The 22345-nt window shown below is 41.6% G+C and overlaps 2 protein-coding genes and 1 long non-coding RNA gene across 3 annotated transcripts in view; 1 reads left to right on the top strand and 2 right to left on the bottom strand.

The window, feature by feature from the left end:
* The window catches only part of LOC118229583 (major histocompatibility complex class I-related gene protein-like), an 81023-nt gene that overhangs the window by 4505 nt on the left and 54173 nt on the right, over positions 1-22345 (bottom strand). The window contains exon 3 of the mRNA XM_035421661.1: positions 21754-22044. Coding sequence (XP_035277552.1) covers positions 21754-22044 — 291 coding nt within the window. The remainder of the gene's footprint in view (positions 1-21753; positions 22045-22345) is intronic.
* LOC118229593 lies at positions 1489-5934 on the bottom strand. The gene is made up of 2 exons (XM_035421688.1): positions 4728-5934; positions 1489-3258 (listed from the first exon to the last, which is right to left on the bottom strand). Exon 1 carries the CDS (start codon positions 5861-5863, stop codon positions 4745-4747), a length of 1119 nt encoding a protein of 372 aa, XP_035277579.1. The 5' UTR covers positions 5864-5934; the 3' UTR covers positions 1489-3258; positions 4728-4744.
* LOC118229610 overlaps positions 15337-22345 on the top strand; it is a 71823-nt gene continuing 64814 nt past the window's right edge. The window contains exons 1-2 of the long non-coding RNA XR_004765695.1: positions 15337-15631; positions 16171-16449. This is a non-coding gene — a long non-coding RNA (uncharacterized LOC118229610). The remainder of the gene's footprint in view (positions 15632-16170; positions 16450-22345) is intronic.

Raw genomic sequence — 22345 nt, 5'->3', positions numbered from 1 at the left:
GTCTACCCTAACTCAAAGCAAAACTAAAATGGATCAGATGAAAACGTCAATTTGTACCTGACATAGTGGATCAAACAATCTCAAAAACGAATTAAATGTAATGAATGCTAATCATTTAACGACTCGCACTTCACAGCACAACTTCAAAACTACAGCCACGCGACCCACGGTAGTATGCGCACGGGGTCACAGTCAACTCTCACACTATCTCGGTTCCTCCCTTTCCTGCACACACTTCGGGAGGAAAAGAGACGGGTAGCCTATTAACCGTATTAACACTCGGTAGGGTAGCTTAGAGCGCGTACTTCAGGACTGGAGAGAGTGTAACACCCTCCATTGTGCATGCATTGTGCAAGAACATCGCAGCAGTAAGCCGGGCTTACAGATTTTTCCTGTATAACATCCGGAGAATCCGCCCCTTTCTCACCACCTACTCAACCCAGCTCCTGGTCCAAGCAATGGTTCTATCCCGCCTGGACTACTGCAACTCTCTTCTGGCTGGACTACCGGCATCTGCCACCAGACCCCTGCAGCTCATCCAGAATGCTGCGGCTCGTCTGGTCTTCAACCTCCCCAGACACTCCCACGTCACTCCCCTGCTCACTACCCTCCACTGGCTGCCTGTTATAGCTTGCATCAAATTTAAAACATTGGTCCTAGCATACCAGGCAGTCAAGGGATCAGCCCCAGCATACCTCCACAAGATATTCAAACCCTACATGCCAGCCAGATCCCTCCGTTCTGCTACCTCAGGACGCCTGGCACCTCCCCCTCTTCGCACCTGCACTTCCAGAACACGTCTCCTGTCTGTTCTGGCCCCACGACGGTGGAATGACCTCCCCGTGGAGGTCAGAACAGCTGAGACACTGACCCATTTCAAGCGACGACTGAAGACTCACCTCTTCAGGCTGCACCTCTCCCCATCCCTCCCTACCCCCCTGTGAATGACTGTAAGCTTAGGGTTGTAACTAGGCAGCTGTTTCGTAGGTGACTTAGGTGCATTAACTGTCTTAACTACTGCTTGTATTTTTCCATAGACTGCGTTGTTGCCATTCTCGTTGTGGTAGTGTTAATCAGTTTAACCTTCAGGGTCCAAGCGCAGTGGCGTGTCCAGACTTTTTTGACTGGGGTGGCCCAAGTGGAGCACTGACTTATGCAGGGGTGGCATGAAGTACGAGCACACACGCACGCACGCGTCAGAATAGCATTAATTTACCATTTTTGTCCCCACTACACACTACCCATACGTACTTTAATTACCAACATTAGTGTCTTACATTCCTGTGTTTAAAGTTTAATGTAAAAGATAAACAGACATCCAATCACAACACATTAGAGTGGCACCATACAAAGTATACTCATCTTTCAGGAGCGACATGCGACAAGTAGCGAGACAGCCGGGAATCCGATGAGGAGACTTCTTCATGAGACACACACGTGTGTAGTTGGCTGCTGCTCAGCTACTGCTCTGCTCCAAATCATCTTCTCTGGGTTTTTGGCAGGCAAGACACTACTCAAGCACATTACTGCCTCTCAGGTTTAAGACTGAATTGTGCCTTCTTCTTCTTCTTCTTTGGTGTTTTACGGCAGTTGGCATCCTTTTTAGTTGCATTACCGCCTCCTTCTGGATCTAACCATGTATTGCTGTCTGGATCTCTTATATCCTGTTACTTATTCCAGTTGCCCTCAAAACTAAATATCACCTTCTTTCCCTCCACCGTGTCCCCACACTCAAGCAGATCTGTAAACCTTGCCTCCACTCCTAGTCTCTGTAATCCTGTAAACATTACCCTTCTTTCTTGCTCATACCTCCTACATTCAATCAGGACATGCTCCACTGTTTCTAATTCCTGGCACTGTTCGCAATAGCCAGTTAGATTTTTTCCTATAATAAATAGTGTGCCATTCAACTTGCTGTGACCAATTCTTAATCTACTTATGATTACTTGCTCTCTTCTATCAGTTCCACTGTTTCTTGCCATTCCTACTTTATTTTGTATTTTATATAAATGTATTCCTTTTGTTTCACTATCCCAATGTTGTTACCATTGTTTGATTACTCCCCTCCAAACTATGCTTTTCCTCTCTGATTTTGAAAGTTTAACATTAAGGTCCACATACTCTCTCCTGACCGCCTCCTTCGCCAACTTATCTGCTTTTTCATTTCCCTGGATTCCTGAATGTGCTGGTACCCACATGAACTTTATGTTTTTCCCTTGATTAGTTATCCTTGAATTATTAAACAACAGTTCATATAATATGTCTTGGTGATTACTTCCTGATCCTGTTTTAATGCTTGACAATGCTGATACAGAGTCACTACAGATGAGTATATTATTTGCCGTCACTCCTTCCACCCACTCTAATCCTAACAGAACTGCAATTAGCTCAACAGCATATATGCTCAAATAATCTCACGTTCTCTTACTGATTCCAGTCTGGTGACTGGGAATCACCACTGCAGCCCCTGTCACCTCTCTTATTGGATCCTTTGACCCATCTGTAAAAATCTGTAAATAGTCATTGTAATTCCTGTCCCTATGCATGTAATATTCCTGAACTAAATCTGCTGTTTTATTTCTGAGCTTTATATTCAATAGTTCCATGTCCACATAAGCATTTTGCAACATCCAGACTGGTCTCACAGGCCACAACACAGTTGGACAAAATTCAATTTCATGAATTTGCATTTGTTCTGCAACGTCCTTGCCTACCCATCCAAAGCTTGTTTTTTGTGCTTTTTCCCTCTCCCAACTAGCCTCCAATACCCTCTTAGTTGGATGACTTTCTGTGTGTCCCCTTAGATTTATCCAGTAATTGGCCATCAACTGTTTCCTACGAATCTAGAGAGGCATTACGAGCCTGCACAACATCCAGGTCTGACAGCACAGTCTTGGCTGCTGAGCCATACACCACACTACCATAATCAATTCTTGCCCGGATTAGCACTACATATATATATACTTCAATGACGCTATATCAGCTCCCCACTCCAGCCCAGCAAGACATCTCATAACATTAATGACTTTCTTACTTTTTTCCACTATGCTTCTTATATGCTCTTTCCATGTTAGTCTGGGATCAAAATGTACTCCCAAGAAACGAACGCATTCTACTCTCTCTAGGTTACTTCCGTATAACTTCAGATTCCTTGCTTCCCTGATTTTCTTACTTGTGAAGAACATAATTTTTGTTTTTTCCACAGAAAATTAAAAACCCCATTCTATTCCCCATCTTTCCACTTGATTTATCCCTTCTTGTAATTTCTTAACTATATGTTCTAGGTTCCCTCCCCTCTTCCATAAAGCCCCATCATCTGCAAACAGAGACCTTCCCATGCCTACCGGTATACTTTCAAATATATCATTTATCATGACTGAAAATAAAGTAGGACTTACAACACTCCCCTGGGGCGTACCATTTTCTACAACGTGTTTACCTGAGACCTCTGACCCTATCTTGACCTGAACTGACCTATCACTTAGAAAATCCCTAATCCAATTGAAGATGTTTCCCTCAATTCCCATTTTATGAAGCTTGATTAACAACCCTTCTTTCCATAGCATATCATAAGCTTTTTCCACATCGAAAAATACTGCAGCCGCAATCTCTTTATTCACCTGGGCTTTTCTTATCTCATCCTCTAAACACAGAACTGGATCCATTGTGTTCCTGCCTCTCCTAAATCCACTCTGATATGCAGCCATCAGTCCCCCTTTCTCCAAAAAGTGCATGAGCCTCTCATTAACCATCCGTTCCATTAGTTTACATATATGTGACATTAAAGCAATGGGTCTGTAGTTTCCTGGCTTACTAGGATCTTTCCCAGGCTTTCTGATTGGAATTATAATCGCTTCCTTCCAGCTCATAGGGACTCGCCCCTCCTTCCACACTTTATTGAATAACATCAGCAATTTATTTAATCCTCCTTCACTTAAATGTTTAATCATTATATAGCTTATTCCATCTTTTCCCGGTGCACTCATTCCTGTTTTGGCTAATGCCCTCTTCATCTCTCCAACAGTAAATGGGACATCTAGTTCATTTCCACTGGTATTCTTTCTCCATGTTTCCAGCTTTGTTTTTTTCCCTGCCTTGCTTTCCTTCCTCATTCAGATTATAGGAACTGTGTACTGTAACAAAAGTTTTTAAAAGTAATTCAGCCTTTTCTTTATTGGTTATCGCCACTTCATTTCCGGTGCTCAGGACAGGGTAGTTCCATTCCCTCCTATCTCCTCCCATTTTCTTTATCATTCCCCAAACTTCTCCTATCTGAGTGGTGTTCCCAATTGACCCACAGAACTTCCTCCAATATGACCTCTTTGTCTGTCTTATCGTTTTCTTAACCATTGCCTGTGCTTTTTTGTACTGGACCAAATGCTGAAAATTATGGGATCTTTTGACCAGTTTAAATGCCTTGTTCCTACTCTTTACTGCTTGTTTGCACTTATCATCCCACCAAGGTACTAATTTCCTCTTTGTCCTACCTGTACATTTAGGAATACAACTTATTGCAGCTGCCATTATACCCTGCAATATTTTGCAGTTACTCATCTCTATACACATATTGTCGCTAATCTGTTATAGATGTTTATCACTTTCAGTCATGAAATTTCCCCATTTAGCATTTCCAAAAATCCATTTACCACCTGTGTTCTCTGTGTTCTGTGCCATTACTATATTTATTTTACTGTATATTGGATAATGGTCACTATCTATGGTCCCTTCCTGATACACATCCCATTCACACAATGGCGCTAAGGTATTGGTTACTAACGTCAGATCTATTACACTCCTTTCCAGTGTTCACATCTATCCTTGTGTTTCTGCCATCATTAATACAGACAAGGTGTTTTCCATCCAACAACTCTTCCACTACCTGCCCATTGTAATCTGTTTTATCACTCCCCCATAACGTATTATGTGCATTGAAGTCTCCACACCACACAATGCTTCCTCTATTTAATCCTTCTATGTCTTCCAGTCTGCGTTCTAATTTCCTGCATGGATTATAGAAATTTATAACCACCAGGTTCTTCCTTTCTGCCCACACTACAATAACCACACACTCCAACTCATTTCCAATATAAATATTTCTATAAGGAATGCCCTCCTTCACAAAGGTGACACAACCCCCTCCTGCCCCATCCTTCCTGTCCCACCTGATTGCCATGTATCCATTTATTATAAAATCTAAACTTGGTTTTAACCATGACTCCTGGATAAACAGCAGGTCTGGTTTTTCCTTCTGACTATAAATGAACTTTTTAAAATCCTGGCCATTAGCAATCAAGCTTCTTGCGTTCCATTGGAGAATTAACATTACTACTACTAACCCAATACATTGTGTTTCTTGACTTGCCTGAGCACTTAACTCCTCCCTGACTTCCTCCCATTTTAACCCTCTTATATCCAGGTGATGCACAGCTGCTTTAACAATAATCTGGATTCTTTCCGTTTTTGAATTTACATCCGCAGTTGCATTTATAACTCCCGCTATAAACGTCACCAGTTTCTTTTTCTCTATCAACAACTTCTTTTCCACCTCTTGTATTATACTTGCCGCCGTTTGCTCTTTCCCTCCCCCCTGCTTGTCATTCAGTTTCTCCTGTCCAGTCATCTTAGCTGCCTCGGCATAAGATACTTTCTCTTTTGTTCTAACCTTCTGTACTGCAACCTCACGCTTCATTGCTTCACATCCCCAGCACACAACACTATGTTCGCCTCCACAGTTACAGCATTTCGGTTTTATACCTGACCCACACTTTCCATATTCATGATCACCACCGCACCTTGCACATCTTCTCTTGCCCTTGCACACCTTAGCTATGTGCCCAAACTCCTGGCAATTGAAACATCTCATTGGTTTTGGGACAAATTCCCTCACATTATATTTAACAAATCCAAAAAAATTTATTTTGGGATATCTTTGGCATCAAACTCAATCAGCACTGTTTCTGTATCTTTTTTCTCAGCTCCTCTTGTCATTCTTCTAACATTTTTAACTTTACTGTTACGCACTTTCAAGTTTTCCGCTAACTCCTTCATACTGACACTAAGGGGGATCCCTGTTATCACCCCCTTACACCCATTGAAACTCGGCTCTCCAACTTTCACTGTTTTGCGACTTTAACTTTTCCTATACACAGTAGCATTCTCGCCTTTTCTACTTGGTTCTCAGAGTTACATTCAATTAGCAAGTTACCATCCCCTAGCACTCTCGCATACTTGACTTCACCTACTACACCTGCTCTGATTAAATATGTGAGTCTAAGCGGGTCAGTTTTCTTCACTCCACCTTCTCCCTCAAACCTCACCACAACATTAAGGGATCCTGTCTTTGAACTCCTTGCCTCATCCTCCCATCCCTCACTCTCTGTTTCTCCTAGATTACCGTCACTCTTTTTCTTCCTCTTAGCCGTCCGACGCCCACCTCCCTTCCCCACCTGTTCCCATCCACCCCCATACCCCTCCTCCTCATTCAACTCCATGCTGTTATAGCTGTCTTCATCTACCTCCTTCCCCGCCATGTTACCACAGTCAACGAGAAGCAGTGTGAGAGTCTCGCTACCGGACCTATACAGGCCATCGGCCGACACTCTCACCCTTTACTCCTCACTCGACCGACTACCGATTACCAAATCCAACAATCAATCAGTTTAATCCAGCAAACCAGTAAGAAGCAAACAAATTCAAAACTTCGCACCGCGCCGCACTTCCAAACCACCGTTTTCCCTGTTTCAAAAAATCCGCTTCACCCGACAACCAGTGGCCGCAGTAGTCAGCTACCTACTCCTAGCTACCGCCTACTGGCGACTTCGTCCATTCCCTGAATTGCGCCTATTCTTCTTCTTCGGTGTTGTTTACCGGCAGCTTGCATCCTTGAAAGTTGCATTACTGCCATCTCTCGGAGTAAGTCAACTCCTACAGCTTATTGACTGTCACACTTTCATTAACAGTCCCGTTCCCCGAAGGTAGTTAATAAAACATCTCCTCCCCTAGCACCACACTCCAGTACATTCCTCAATCCTGCTCCTGTTATCCCCAGTCTCCCCATCTCCTCCATCATATCCTTCCTTTCCGACCTATATTTATTGCAGTTAATGACAACGTGTTCTAGTTTCTGGTACCTGACAGATTTCACAAAGACTGGTTGGATGTTTACCTATAACATGAAGTGTGCTGCGTAAATTGCTGTGTCCTATTCTTAATCTTGATATTACAACCTCCTCTCTTCTGTTTCCTCCCCTCTTTCTTACACTGCCTACTCTATTTTGTATCAGATGTAAATGTCTCCCCCTTCTCTCCTGATCCCAGTGCTGCTGCCATTCTTTATTGATATTTCCCCACACAATGCCCTTTCCCTCTGATTTTGATAACTTGATATTGATTTCAACACTTCCCTTTTTGACTGCTTCTTTTGCCAACGTATCTGCTCTCACGTTTCCCGGGATATCTGAATGTGCTGGGACCCACATGAATGTAACATTTTTCCCTTGCTTAACCACTCTTGAATTGGCAAACAAGATTTCATACAGCAGATCCTGGTGATTTCTGGCTGTACCTGTCTTAATACTTGCAATGGCCGACACAGAATCACTACATATTACTATTTTGCGAACCCTACCCCATTCAGCCCATTCTAATGCTATCAATATGGCAAACAATTCAACAGCATACACACTTAAACAATCCGATGTTCTCTTGCTAATTCCCACTTGGTAACTAGGCACAGCAACTGCAGCCCCTGTCGCATCTGTCTGCGGATCCTTTGATCCATCTGTAAAAATCAGAACACTGCCTTTATACTTACAGTCCCTATAGTTATAATATTCACTAACTAAGTCAGCATTCTTATTACTGTGCTTAATCTTAAGTAATTCCAGATCTACCCCCACACTTTCTAACTCCCAGACAGGTCTAACAGGCCACACACCAGTTTCGCCAAACTCTTTATCATATACTCTCATATCTCTTGCCACTTGATCTCCTGCCCATCCAAAACTTGATTTTTCCATCCTCTCCTTCTCCCAGCTTGTCTGCAGTACCCTTTTTGTTGGATGACTATCTCCATGCCCCCTTAGATTAACCCAGTAGTTAGCCACCAGCTGTTTCCGACGCAACCACAGTGGCATTTCACCTGCTTCCACTTGGAGTGCACACACTGGGGAAGTTTCAACTGCTCCTAAACACACTTGTAAAGCCCAAGTTTGTATAACATCTAGGTCCGCCAGCACAGATTTTGCTGCTGATCCATATACGATACTTCCATAGTCTAATCTTGATCTAATTAAGGCTACATAAATATATTTCAGAGATGCTATATCAGCTCCCCACTCCAATCCTGCAACACACCTCATGACATTTATCACATCTACTAACAACATATCTAATATGCTCCCTCCATGTTAACCTCATATCAAAATATACTCCCAAAAAACGAAAACGAAAACGAATAGGCCTATTTCACATTTCCGGGTATGTAAACCGGATGTAGGGGTCTCTCATTTCCGGTTATCTTAACAGCCACCAAAACAATGGCAGCGACGAAGAGCTTTTTGTTTTGTAGCGTTCCCCTGTGTATCAATTCGAAAAATAATTTATTTGCCCTTTCACAGCTTTCCCACAGATGTACTCCAAAATAAGAAAAAAACTTGCTAGGTAGCATGACTGTCATAATGTTGCAAACTAACATAAACTAACCCATTACGATAGCTAGCTAGTTCGCTACTGCTTTGTGAATAAGATTACACTCGATATTAAACTTTTCTCCTCACATACATTTGGGTCTAAATGTCTGAGTCCCCTACCAACTCCGTTGTTTTTTATTTTATTTTATTTTATTTTATTATCATTCATTGAGAACTAACGCAATTTGTCATGTGGTACTTGTTACTCAAGAATGTCATAAAATCAGTTATCTAGCTATATTTTATGTTATGATTAGCAAATTACGTTTTAGCCAGCTAGCTTGTTAGCAAGCACATATTTGGATGTTCAATGTTGAAACTGCAGATGCACGTTTATTTTAGTTGTTAATTGCAATTACAAAATGTATTGACGGACATCGCGACAAGCCTACTTAAGATATAGCCTATCAGCTGATTTAAAAATGTGTGGGTAGTTTTTATCAGCGATGAAACAAACAGCTCGGTAGTGAACTGAACACCGGCATTACACAGGCGATTTGACAAGCAATATAAATCTTAATTAGAACAAGTACAGCACAAACAACGTCACAAAATAGTAACGGTAGTACAAAACTTAGTTCAGAGATTTTTCACTTCGGTATAACATAAGTAATTTTGTGGAGCCTAAGACATTGTACTTACACAGCTTTGCCTCCCCTGCTGACCGTCAACGTTAACAGAATCGCTTTTCCTCACAGCTGTCAGGTTCCCTGAATTCATTCATTTTCGGGACAACCGAGAGGAACAGAGACGCTGTTAACGGACAGCAGATGTTGCTTCACGCTACGAAAACACAATGGAGTCGCCTCCAGAAAATAATTTGTTATGTCGAAGTGAAATATCTCTTTAATCGGCTAACTTGCTGTGGTTAGCAAGCTAGCTATTTAGCTTTCTGGCGAACCAGAGCTAACGTTATACTTTCCTTCATAACCGAATATAAACTTCTCAAAAAAGAATTTATAGCCATTGTCTAGTTTAGACCGCTTAACGCATGGGTGTCAAACTCTGGCCCGCGGGCCAAATTTGGCCCGCAGTGTAATTATATTTGGCCCGCGATGCAATCCCAAATGACTACTAGAGCTGGCCCGCCAGTATTATAGACAAATCCGGCGAAACCCGGAAGTAAAGCAGCGCCGCCATTACTGCGTGCCTTGCTCAGAGACTGTAAAAAATATGGACAAAGATACTGTGACGTCACCCATTGCCTCTCCGTGGGTCTGTAAAACACGTTTTGAAGCTCAATGGCGGCGCGGCCATGTTCTCGATTTGGAGCCAAAACCATAGAGTTAAGCGGTCTTGTGATTTTTACTATGTGATTGACAGTCCGGTGCGGAAAAGCCCATCAACCTGAACGAACGATTGCAGAACGAACTTGAGGCTAGCTGACTGTCTGCCGTTAAGTTTTAAAATATACGATCAAATGTTTACGGAGTTTAATTTCCATCCGTGACTGTACTGTGTCATGTAATCACGTTATATGTATGACATTAATAATACAATTATGTTCAGTTATCTTCAATTTATGTTTCTCGGCAAAACGAATATGCTTAGCTAGCATATCAGCTTGCCAGTGAGCTAGGTAAGCTATCCATGGTTAGCTCACGCATTAGCAATATGAACTACAGGGGAAGAACATCGACTGCACTGATGGTCAATCAATCAGAGATTTGTAGGCTACTGGTGATTTGACTAGGCTAATTTTCATATAACTGTCTGGTAGACCTGCTGTTAACCAAGCAAGTTATCGTCGTAGGTTTTCGCCACAATCAGTTAATGAGCCATTAACTGCAACTACTCCATCGCCGTTTGTGGTGTTTACTTGCTGGGTGACGCTAGCTGACCGATCGTTCGCAAGTCACTTTTTACCGAATAAAAATGAACACTGTCAGCGGTGATTAACAAATCTACCAAGTATTTTAATAACTGATTTACAGGCGTGTAAATATGACAACGCACTTTGAAGAGCAATTTTTCCACCTGTTGCATAAAGACAAAAATAATGTACATTGAATTTCTAATTATTATTTTCTTGCTAGCTTCTAGCTTTGTCACATTCGTGCAGCATAGCCCAGGTAGACATTTACGGAATGTACACGACTGACAAGCCGTCAAACACGTTTGACAGATGGAATATTTGCCGGTTAGGGTTAGCTAGCTAGTCAAATGGCTTGGTAGCCGAAGTTGCGAACTGTTTTAGCATAGGCTACTGGACTACCACATATAGCAAATAAGCGTTAGCTGATTACGCTTTCTGCCAACTATTATTTGGTTAAGTGGGCTAAAGGAAATAGTAAAAATGACTCGGGTACCGCAAAACTTCAGAGGAGGATTATTTTATGGTCGTCTAGTGCAGCTGTAAATAGCACACGCTATAATGAAACCACTACAAAATGGGATGCCTGCATTTTCTGACTTCGCACAGGTGGACCGTGGTCGGAGACGCCACCTCCCACCCCAGTGACCACAGATTGTAGCCCCTACTGTAGCTCAGTCCTCCGCAGTAATGTCAGTTTCTGGAAAGCAAAGGAAGGACACAGCAGAGCTCCGGGAGCAAAAGTTTCTGTGTGAGCTGGCCTTTCTGTGTGACATCTCAGCTGCTCAGATGCTCTCCATGTTCGGCAGCACTTATCTATGTGAGCAACTTTTCTCCTCGATGAAGATGACTAAAACATCTCACAGGAGACGCCTGACTGATGAACACCTTCGCTCGATACTGAGGATTTCCTCAGCTCAGAGCCTGAGCCCAGGCATTGGTGAACTAGCATCCAAGAAGAGATGCCAGGTATCTGGCTTGGGCAAATCAGATTAGATCAGTGTGTAGCAAACTGAGCAATAATTAACCTTTTCTTTATGCATTTTTTCTTGCTACTCCAAGGCATGGGCTTGAATGGTTGATTGATTTATTATTGTTGTTTTATTTTTAAAATTATTAGCCTGTGGAAAAAGTTTATTTTGATATTTAAATCAGAAGGCTGCAAATAGAAAAGAGGCATACGATTTTTATTTAAATTTCATTTAATAAATTAATGCCATTGATGTGTTTTTTTATTTGAAATTCGATTTTGCATGTCTGCACTATTGTTATATATTGTATAGTAATAAGCGTTGCTTGTTCCATATTCAATGTTAAAGCAAAACTTGTTTGGGTCCATATTAAAAGGTTCATTTGTTCAATGTTGGCCCGCGACTTTGTTCAAGTTTTAAATTTTGGCCCACTGTGTATTTGAGTTTGACACCCCTGGCTTAACGTTCACTGGCAATGCTTCGACAATGCGGATAACATCGGACATAGTGAACTTTGGCAGAGCTATTAGGGACTGTGAGAACACGTCGCTGTTTAGGCTCAATTTTTCGCTGTCAGAAATGGACTTGCGTCCGTAGCACCGGTAACCGGAAACAGTATCCACACATCCGGTTTTGCTCGCCATCTTGTGAAATAGGCCTATTATGGCTTGGGTAGAATTCAACCAAGTGGAGGCTGCAGTACCTTTAGTGCACAACAGAGAGCACTGATAACTATGTGCACTCGGAGCATGGAAGTATGCGGTTTGGGACACAGCCTATGATTCCGCCTATTTTACATAGACTACAGTTGAAAATCTGATGTTTTTCTGTCTACCGAACGAACCCGGTCGGTAGATGCTCACACTGAGTAGTAGTAGGCTACTGAAATATTATGATCTAGACTAACCAGTAGGCTAATATCAGCAACTTTTTGCGAGCTAGCCACTTCAATTGAATTCTCCTATTTGCTGTCAGAAGAGCAGTGGAAGGCAACGATAGCTTGGAAAATATTAATTGCAGTTTGGATAGCTTTCAGTGTACTGTCAACCCCATAATAAAGTTGCCATTTCATTGTAAACAGTCGTGTCTGTTTTTTCATTATTTTCGCGCTGTATACTTTCGCGCTGGGTACTCAGTTAGGCAACATTTATGGAGCCGGTCATGTTTGTGGTGGCTACTCCATAGGCAAGGGGTGTATTTCAAATTAAATGAAAAGATGGGCAGTGGCGAGAATAAAACGGCAGTTTATAATTCAAGACGGGACCCGACGATTAGCACCGATGTATTCAATATAGCTCGTTACACTCGTTAAAAGTACATATCTTTAAACTAATAAAAACAACTGATACTTTACATATTGCGTTATTCATTAACACTGTACCACTTTATTTATACACCAACTCCTGTTTACCATTTTCCTATGACATGATTTCAGTTTCCAATCCGAGAGAGTAGCCTACACTAGACTGTCATCCGCCATTACCGTTGTTTTTGGCCGTTCTCGCGAAAGGAATTATGGTATTTTTCCCAGTCGGAGCATGCACGGATGCACACTTCAAATTTTGATCAAATGGAGTGCGCATCCGGGTACTTTATCCGTGCTCCGCACTACCGAACTTCGGTTTGGACTCGCACTCCAAGATGGCGGCATGCTCGCTATGTGCACTCGGAGCATGGAAGTATGCGGTTTGGGACACAGCCTATGATTCCGCCTATTTTACATAGACTACAGTTGAAAATCTGATGTTTTTCTGTCTACCGAACGAACCCGGTCGGTAGATGCTCACACTGAGTAGTAGTAGGCTACTGAAATATTATGATCTAGACTAACCAGTAGGCTAATATCAGCAACTTTTTGCGAGCTAGCCACTTCAATTGAATTCTCCTATTTGCTGTCAGAAGAGCAGTGGAAGGCAACGATAGCTTGGAAAATATTAATTGCAGTTTGGATAGCTTTCAGTGTACTGTCAACCCCATAATAAAGTTGCCATTTCATTGTAAACAGTCGTGTCTGTTTTTTCATTATTTTCGCGCTGTATACTTTCGCGCTGGGTACTCAGTTAGGCAACATTTATGGAGCCGGTCATGTTTGTGGTGGCTACTCCATAGGCAAGGGGTGTATTTCAAATTAAATGAAAAGATGGGCAGTGGCGAGAATAAAACGGCAGTTTATAATTCAAGACGGGACCCGACGATTAGCACCGATGTATTCAATATAGCTCGTTACACTCGTTAAAAGTACATATCTTTAAACTAATAAAAACAACTGATACTTTACATATTGCGTTATTCATTAACACTGTACCACTTTATTTATACACCAACTCCTGTTTACCATTTTCCTATGACATGATTTCAGTTTCCAATCCGAGAGAGTAGCCTACACTAGACTGTCATCCGCCATTACCGTTGTTTTTGGCCGTTCTCGCGAAAGGAATTATGGTATTTTTCCCAGTCGGAGCATGCATGGATGCACACTTCAAATTTTGATCAAATGGAGTGCGCATCCGGGTACTTTATCCGTGCTCCGCACTACCGAACTTCGGTTTGGACTCGCACTCCAAGATGGCGGCATGCTCGCTATGTGCACTCGGAGCATGGAAGTATGCGGTTTGGGACACAGCCTATGTATTAAAATGTACAATGCTTAGCCTATTAATACACGCGAGCATATTAATACACACGCTTTAGATTATTGTAATTGTATATATAATTCTTACTTACCTAAAACTAAATAAATACAAACAGGACTTCATAGTCAGTGGCTTTTACAGTCTCTGGCGTAGTCCCAAGCATGGCCTGGAGTGCGTATTCCGGAGCACGGTAGTGTGGAGCATGGAAGTTTGCGGTTTGGGAGACTTGGGGTGGCCAATCAGATTCCAACGACTTTCAGACGTTTTCAGATTGTAAAAAATATGTAATCTAACAATCATTAACAGAGTTTCAGAATAATACCATCGGAGAAGTTTTACGTAGAAGTAAGGGGCACATGCTTCTATTTGCTTCACAAACTGGTTTTGCTAAAAGCTAGCTTGTCGTCGAAGTCCAGACCGTAATGTCTGTGAAATGTTCCTGACTGCGTAGCTACATGAGACACGACCGACCAAACTTGTGGAAGTGCGAGTAGCCTAAGCGGAAAACCTAGGCTACATTATCTGCTAGACAATAAGTATCTGCACCAGCAAAGCACGTAGCGCAATCAAACCAATACATAATGTGTTTTAACTAAGAACAATAAAAAGAAAATAGTCGAAATTTTGCTTATTTCGAAAGGCATGAAAAGCGTCAATACGTACCTGACACCGTGCGCCAAACAATGTCCGAAAACAGTAAAATGCTATAAATGCGAAACATTTTACAAAACAACTTCAAAAACTATATCCACCCTGTCCATTAGTTATCAACGAATAGCCTTGAGTGAAATATTTACACCACACAGCGAGAGTGTGAACTATAGACTGGTTACAGGAGGGCTGGCTGTCATGTAATCCTGTCATCTGTTCTTCCTGAGTCATAGCCTACCCCGTTTTCCCTGCCCCGATTTTCAGAGTAAGCCAATTGCCCTCTGTCTGTGTAGGCGTGGCCAACAGTAGTGTATGACGACATCCTTGTCGTAATATTTTCGACAGCCTATGTATCTGTATTTATTATCTATTCATACAACTTATTAATTAATTCACTGAGACTGTCAGGTTTAGCCAGTGTGGCTAGCAATCATCCTCGAATATCAAAGGGAAAAGCATTGAAATTTTAAGCGTCGTGTTCTTTCAAACCACGCAGCTCGTGACGGGTTTGGGGCAGTGCAACGTCTAGTAGTGTGCGCTCAACAAGCGGAGGATTACGACCTGTACATCCATGTGTTTCAGGTGCTGCCGTCCTGCAGGGGAGGTTTGGCTGTGAGATCGAGCTAAACCCTGACTCTGGTGCAAGACTTAGGAGGACCTTTGCTCAGTATGGATGGAACGGAGAAGACTTCCTGTCCTTGAACCTCAGCAGGCTTCAGTGGGAGGCTTCAGCAGGATCTGCTGTCCCCATTACAAGGAAGTGGAACAGGGACCGGAACATCACTGTGGAAACTAAGGACTACATAGATTTCATCAGTGTATATCACCTGGAGAGAAGTTTTTCTTTTGAAGCAAAGGAGAGCCAGGAGACAGGTTGGTACCATGGTCCCTTACAGAAATGGAACACACTGCAGTATAGTGGGAAAATAGAATATATTATCAAGTTGTCAGAATATGTCGATGTTTTGGGAACTATTCAAATTTGCTCCTGTCATTGCGATATGTGTGTGCGTGTATGCATTTTCCTAAAAAAACAAAAAGGCACATAATTCCAGTATATAGCAGTATGTTTCATTTCGCTAAGGGGTTCACACATCTTATAACGTAAAAAAAGGTGCAAAGAATTTATTAAAGAAAGGATGGTACCTTACTTAAAATGTGATCTTATATGTCAATGGGGATTTACTCAGGAAAACAACATTTTCAGAACAGATACACTGTAAAATAATATGTCGTTTCCCTGTTCCCATTTCAATGCAACCTGCCTGAACATGTATGCCTGAATACAGACTTGTCATCCTGTACACATTTTCACATCCAAAGTACAATGGTACGCCTCATTACTTGAACATACACAAGAGGCCTTTCCTTGTGCACCAAAAAAGTTGCCTTTTCCATTTCCCCCATTTCAGCTCAGCCCACAGCTGCAGTATTCGCTAAGAGATCCCTGAACCCTGGGAAGGTTATTCTGACCTGCCTAGTTTCAGGATTTCACTGCAGTAACACAACGGTTGAGGTTTATCGGGATGATGACATCATCACTGAAGAAGATGGCCTTTTGTCCTCTGGGATCAGACCAAACGGGGATGGGACCTGCCAGCTGAGAAAGAGTTTGGACATCTCTAACAGCATTGAGGCATCGTATAGCTGTGAAGTCCTGTTCGGAAGTCTTAAACGACTGGTCAAATGGGGTAAAACTGCTCACTGTGACCCATTTTCATTAATTCTGGCTTGCAAAACCAGATGAAATTATTAGTGCTGTGGGAATAAAATGGTGACCCCTATAAAAGAGTGTGGCATGAACCATCAGTGTGGCTGTCAAACTATAATATTGCTGATTTTTTGCCTTCTCAGATGGGGTGATATGGGACTTGGCTGCACCAAGACAAGGCTACAACAGGAGACATCACTACTGGTTACTTATGGTACCATTTGAAGGATTTTTCATTTTCATACTGGGAGTAATCTACAGGTGGTGCACACAGGTGAGAAACAGGAGAAAATCTCCATGGAATTATGGAACATTCCTGGCGTCTTATCTTGTCTCTTACATTGAGGGGTACCTTGGGAAAATTGTATACATTTATATCGGTCCGAATTGCCATAAAAATGACCATAAATGATATGTGCAGTAAGAGGAGAGGAGGCTGATGGGAATTCATCTTTGTTGATTCTTCCATTTATTTACTGACCAAAAAGAAAAGTGCAATATAGAAGCATTCCATTTGCAGAGATATACTGCTGGTGCTAAACCAGTGAGTTTTTTTGTGAAGGGCAAGCATGATGCCTACTTGCTGATTTCTGAAGTGTTACGTTCCCTTTCTTTCCATTGTAGGCAAACCAGCGCACAAAGGACTCAATTTCAGTAGTTATTTGACGTGCCGATGGAGCCCAGATTTAATGAAACCCAGCCGAGCGGATTCATCGTCTTGATGCCAAAAGAGGGCGATCATTGTAAAGTGCAATTAGGTACGACTGGACTGCAGCGTCTCCATAGAGACCGTGCAGCTGGAAGGCCAATCAACAACAATGAGAAGAAGGACAGACCAACTGTGGGCCCCTCTGGCATCTGGGTCTTAGCCTTTCGACCCTTTTTAGGGAGAACAAAATTGCCTCGGCCAAATGCTTTCTGGTTGGGACGCTCCCCACAGGGTGCCGCTGGCCTCCTCATCCCTACCTGCCTTGCACTGGTTGTCTCCAGTTGACACGGAAGATCTGAAGACAAACAGTGTGAGGAGCGACTCTTTGACTCGCCAGTTGCAGACAGTAGCGCTCTCTCCTGGCTCAACTTCAGCGCTGCCAGGGAGCAAGTGCCATGAAGTGCCCTTTCAGCTGCAAGCCAGCCCACAGACACCTATGACACTGGCCAGTTCCTGTCACCCTCTGTCCTGACTTTTCAAGTTGAAGGAATTTCTAAAATGTGTAATTTATTTGAAATTTTAAAGTATTTATAAAATGTATTGTTTTATTAAAATGTTTATACACATTAGGATTTGAGAGGTAGAAAATATTTGCAGATGGTTTGTTATATTTCTGTTTGTATCATTTATTTCAGTGTTTTTATTTTTTGGTAAATTAAAAAAAAAAAGTGTTACCCTTTGTTTCACAGTTTTTGTGTGAAGATGGAATCTTTATGATTTTCATATCTGACAAATGTTTGCAATATAAGTACTGTTTTCTAATCAAAGTGTTCAAGATAAACTTGTTTTCCTATGTGACAAATCCAAATCCTTGCACTAGTGCCACTGGTATTGTGTTAGAAATGTATGAACACTTGTTTAATGTTTAATCTGTACACTTGCCAGCCAGTACACGTTTCCCTATTCTTCCCGAATAACTTTAGAATAGTTTTTGTACCCCAGACCCATTGCACCTCAGGTTCTCATACAATTTTAGGTTTTCATGTGTTCAAATTCCAGTAGGCCATTTTTTGATTTCACAGGAAATAAATACATCAGTGGAACATGCTAATCTCAACGTGGCCAGCAGATGGCGAGCACGTCCTTCTTTCTGAGTGGCAATTCCACAGAACTTCTGTGAGCGGTATAAATCCTGTCGGTGCTCGATCCGTATCTGCACACTTGACCACTGCTGCTGGATCAGACAATCAAGTTGTTTATTGATTGTACGTGACGAAGAACTGGGCGAATGGAACAAAGGAAACCACTCAGGGTTATCGTGATCAAAACAACTCAGAAAACCAAGAAACCTTTTCAAATGCAAATTTCCATCTTACTTGCTTACTTGCTTGTCTTTAAATGTACTATTACCGAGGACAAAGATATTTTATACTCAATGCCTTGCCACCATGTTGCCTTTAGTACCCATATTATCACTTTGTGCTGCATGAGTGAATCAATCTCATCTTATTATAAACTAGTGAAAATCATGGGTTACTTGAATAAACATTGAAATAAAATGTGACACTGTATGTCTCCTTTTTCCTAAGCTGCTGGAGTTTAATGAACTTGATTGTTTTGTCCTTCTTGAAAACTATTCTCCGACTAGAAATCTGAATATTCATAATTCCTTCTTAGTGCAATGTAGCTTATTCTGATTTTTTAAATTAAAAAAAAAAAAAACCCATTGTATTATGACACTTTTCAAACTAATTTATTGTTATCACAAAAGTGGTTGAGACTATGGAAATGAGCAAGATCAGAAACGAACTGTAAAGCAAATCAAGGGAGCAGAACTCTGTGGGAAGACTGCATGCAGAGAATGTCATTTATGTAAAAAACTGGAGGTGGGACTCCATGTATATATATAGACATTCAAAGCTAAACAATCAAATGTTTTTATACATTAAGTAAAACCAACCACATTTTTACTATATATATATATATATATATATATTAAACACTGATGAAGAGTAAAAAAAAATAAAAAGCATTTATCAATTTATTATAATCTGGAATTTATTTTGAAGAAATATAGCAGTGTCATCGGCCAGCTGATTGACTGTAATTAGACTTCAGTGAGGGAACAGAGGGCTGCACTGCACTGCCTCAGTTACACTCTTAGGGGAGAACCCTGGGGTATTTTAGCTATGGTACCCTCTCTAAGAGCCACTTTACATTACGTTACATTTATTTAGCAGAAGCTTTTATCCAAAGTGACATACAAGAGTGCATAGGATGATCATTGCAACAGCTACAGAACACAGGTTCGATAAAATACAATCCTCATTTCGTACACTTATTTATAGCCAATGACAGTTCAGTTCATACAGTGAACATTATTCTGACCTAACGTAAGTCAAAATAGGAGGAAGAACATTACATTACAGCCATTTTAGCAGGCGCTCTTATCCAGAGCAACCTGCACAACTATTTACACAGATTATTTACACAGCATTTACATTGCATCATTTATACAGAAGGATTGCTAAATTTGCACAGTCAATTCAAAAGATCCGCTGCATGTGTTGGATGGCTGGTGTTGATTTTCTCCATTGAATCCTGAAGAAGTTGCTGATCTGGGTTCCTCTGGTGCATCAAAAAATGGTCTGGTCCATTCGTATATCTTTTTTTGCACAGCCTACAATGTAAAGAAAGTGAACATAACCCTTTAGGAATCAGCATTTTGGCATTTATGTTTAACCATCACAAAAAACTAGTTTAGTAAGAGCAGTATCTTTGCAAATGGAACCTTCTATATTGCACTGAGAAATTGTGTTTTCAGAATTTGTTTTCCTTACTTGTCATTTTGGTCAGTAAATAAATGAAAGAATCAACAAAGATGAATTCCCATCAGCCTCCTCTCCTCTTACTGCACATATCATTTATGGTCATTTTTATGGTAATTCGAACTGATATAAATGTATACAATTATTACATGGTACTCCTCAATGTAAGAGACAAGATAAGATGCTAGGAGTGCTCCTACAGGGACATAATTCTATTGTGAATTTCTCCGGTTTCTTACCTGTGTGCGCAATCTGTGCCTCAGGATCCAAATGAGAAACACAAGTGATAAAGCAATGACAAACACCAGTGGCACCACAAGAAACCAGTAGTAAGTGTCTTGCTTTGGTTCAGCCTGGCCCCATATCTTCCCATCTGCAAAGGCAAAAAGCAGCAATATTATAGTTTGACAGCCACACTGACGGTTCATGCCACACTCTTTAATAGGGGTCACCATTTTGTTCCCACAGCACTAATAATTTGATCTGGTTCTGCAAGTCAGCATTAAAGGAAACGGGTCACAGTGAGCAGTTTTACCCCATTTGACCAGTTGCTTAAGACTTCTGAACTGGACTTCACAGCTATACGATGCCTCAATGCTGTTAGAGATGTCCAAACTCTTTCTCAGCTGGCAGGTCCCATCCCCATTTGGTCTGATCCCAGAGGACAAAAGGCCATCTTCTTCAGTGATGATGTCATCATCCTGATAAACCTCCACCGTTGTGTCTCTGCAGTGAAATCCTGAAACTAGGCAGGTCAGAATAACCTTCCCAGGGTTCAGGGATCTCTTAGCGAATACTGCAGTTGTGGGCTGAGCTGAAATGGGGAAAAAGGAAAAGGCAAGTTTTTTGTGCACAAGGAAAAGCCTCTTTCTTGTGTATTTTAGAGTAATTATATTCTATGTAGTACCAGTGTACTTTGATGTGAGTATGTGAACACGTTAGCAGGGCTACATTTGAATGCTCAGGCAGCTTGCATTGAAATGGAAAAAAGGTCACAATTTAAGTAAGGTACCATCCTTTGTTTTAAAAAAAGTAAGAAAAAGAAAAAACATATTTGGAAGCTTAAATCTAAAATCCATTTAAACTAATTTTCGGGTGTACTCCTGGGTTTCTTTTGGCTCACTGATTTTTTAAATGTGCAGATGCACTTTTTTTGCCATTTTCTCCCCAATTTAGTCGTTATATTAATTCCTTGTGTGTATCACAGTCCTGGTTGATGCACTACCCTCTGTCGGTCTGGGGAGGGTGTAGACTAGCACATGCCTCCTCCAATACATGTGGAGTCGCCAGTCGCTTCTTTTCACCTGACAGCGAGGAGTTTCACTGGGAGAGCATAACGCGTGCGGAGGTTCACGCTATCTCCCCCAGATCCCCTCCCTGCTGAACAGGCGCCCCGACCAACCAGTAAGAGTCGCTAATGCAACGATCAGGATTCATACCCTCACCGGCTTCCCACCCGCGAACACTGCCAACTGTGTTCGAAGGAACGTCTGACCAAGCCGGAAGTACCGCTGTCGGGGAATGAACCCCAGATGCATCATTTTAACACTAACATGTATTTAAAAAGATGCATCTCCACATTTTCCTTTATGTAAATGTGTGTGTATATATACACACACATATATGTACACATGTATATTACACAAACTTCTGTGAAATGAGCATTGTATTCAACAAAAAAAGTCACATATTTACAGGACCTCAATTTGAATATGTCCCCAAATATTGTTAAATTATTTTGTGATAATATATTCTGCTTCACTATACAGCAATGTGTTCCATTTCTGTAAGGGACCATGGTACTAACCTGTCTCCTGGCTCTCCTCTGCTTCAAAAGACAAACTGTCCAACAGATGAATCACACAGGTGTGCTCTATGTAGTTATTAGTTTCCATGGTGATGTCCTGGTCCCTGTTCCACTTCCTCTTCATGGGGACAGCAGATCCTGCTGAAGCCTCCCACTGAAGCCTGCTGAGGCTGAAGGACAGGAAGTCTTCTCCATTCCATCCGTACTGAGCAAAGGTCCTCATAAGTCTTACACCAGAGTCAGGGTTTCGCTCGATCTCACAGCCAAACCTCCCCTGCAGGACAGCAGCACCTGAAACACATGGATGTACACAACACTGAGACCATAAGAAATTTTACCATGATATACCGTGGTACACTAAGACTGAATGTATCATTGTTCATTATGGTGCACGCTATTGTAGAACTAGAGTTATGTACCATGGTACAATGGATGTACCATAGTGCTCTACAGTATGTACTGGTGAAAATGAATGTACCATAATATACTCCGGTATGCACTATGGTAGTTCCACAGAATGTACCATTGAACATTTATGTACCATAGTGCACTGTAGTACACATATGGTAGTAAAATGGTATGTACCATAGTA

The sequence above is a fragment of the Anguilla anguilla genome, chromosome 6 (genome assembly GCF_013347855.1).
Source record: "Anguilla anguilla isolate fAngAng1 chromosome 6, fAngAng1.pri, whole genome shotgun sequence".
Lineage (NCBI taxonomy): Eukaryota > Metazoa > Chordata > Actinopteri > Anguilliformes > Anguillidae > Anguilla > Anguilla anguilla.
This window is presented reverse-complemented; position numbering and strand designations above follow the sequence as displayed.

Excerpts from the sequence above, each read along its gene's own strand:
- LOC118229593 (XM_035421688.1), bottom strand. The coding sequence starts at position 5,863 with ATGAGATGTTTCAATTGCCAGGAGTTTGGGCACATAGCTAAGGTGTGC.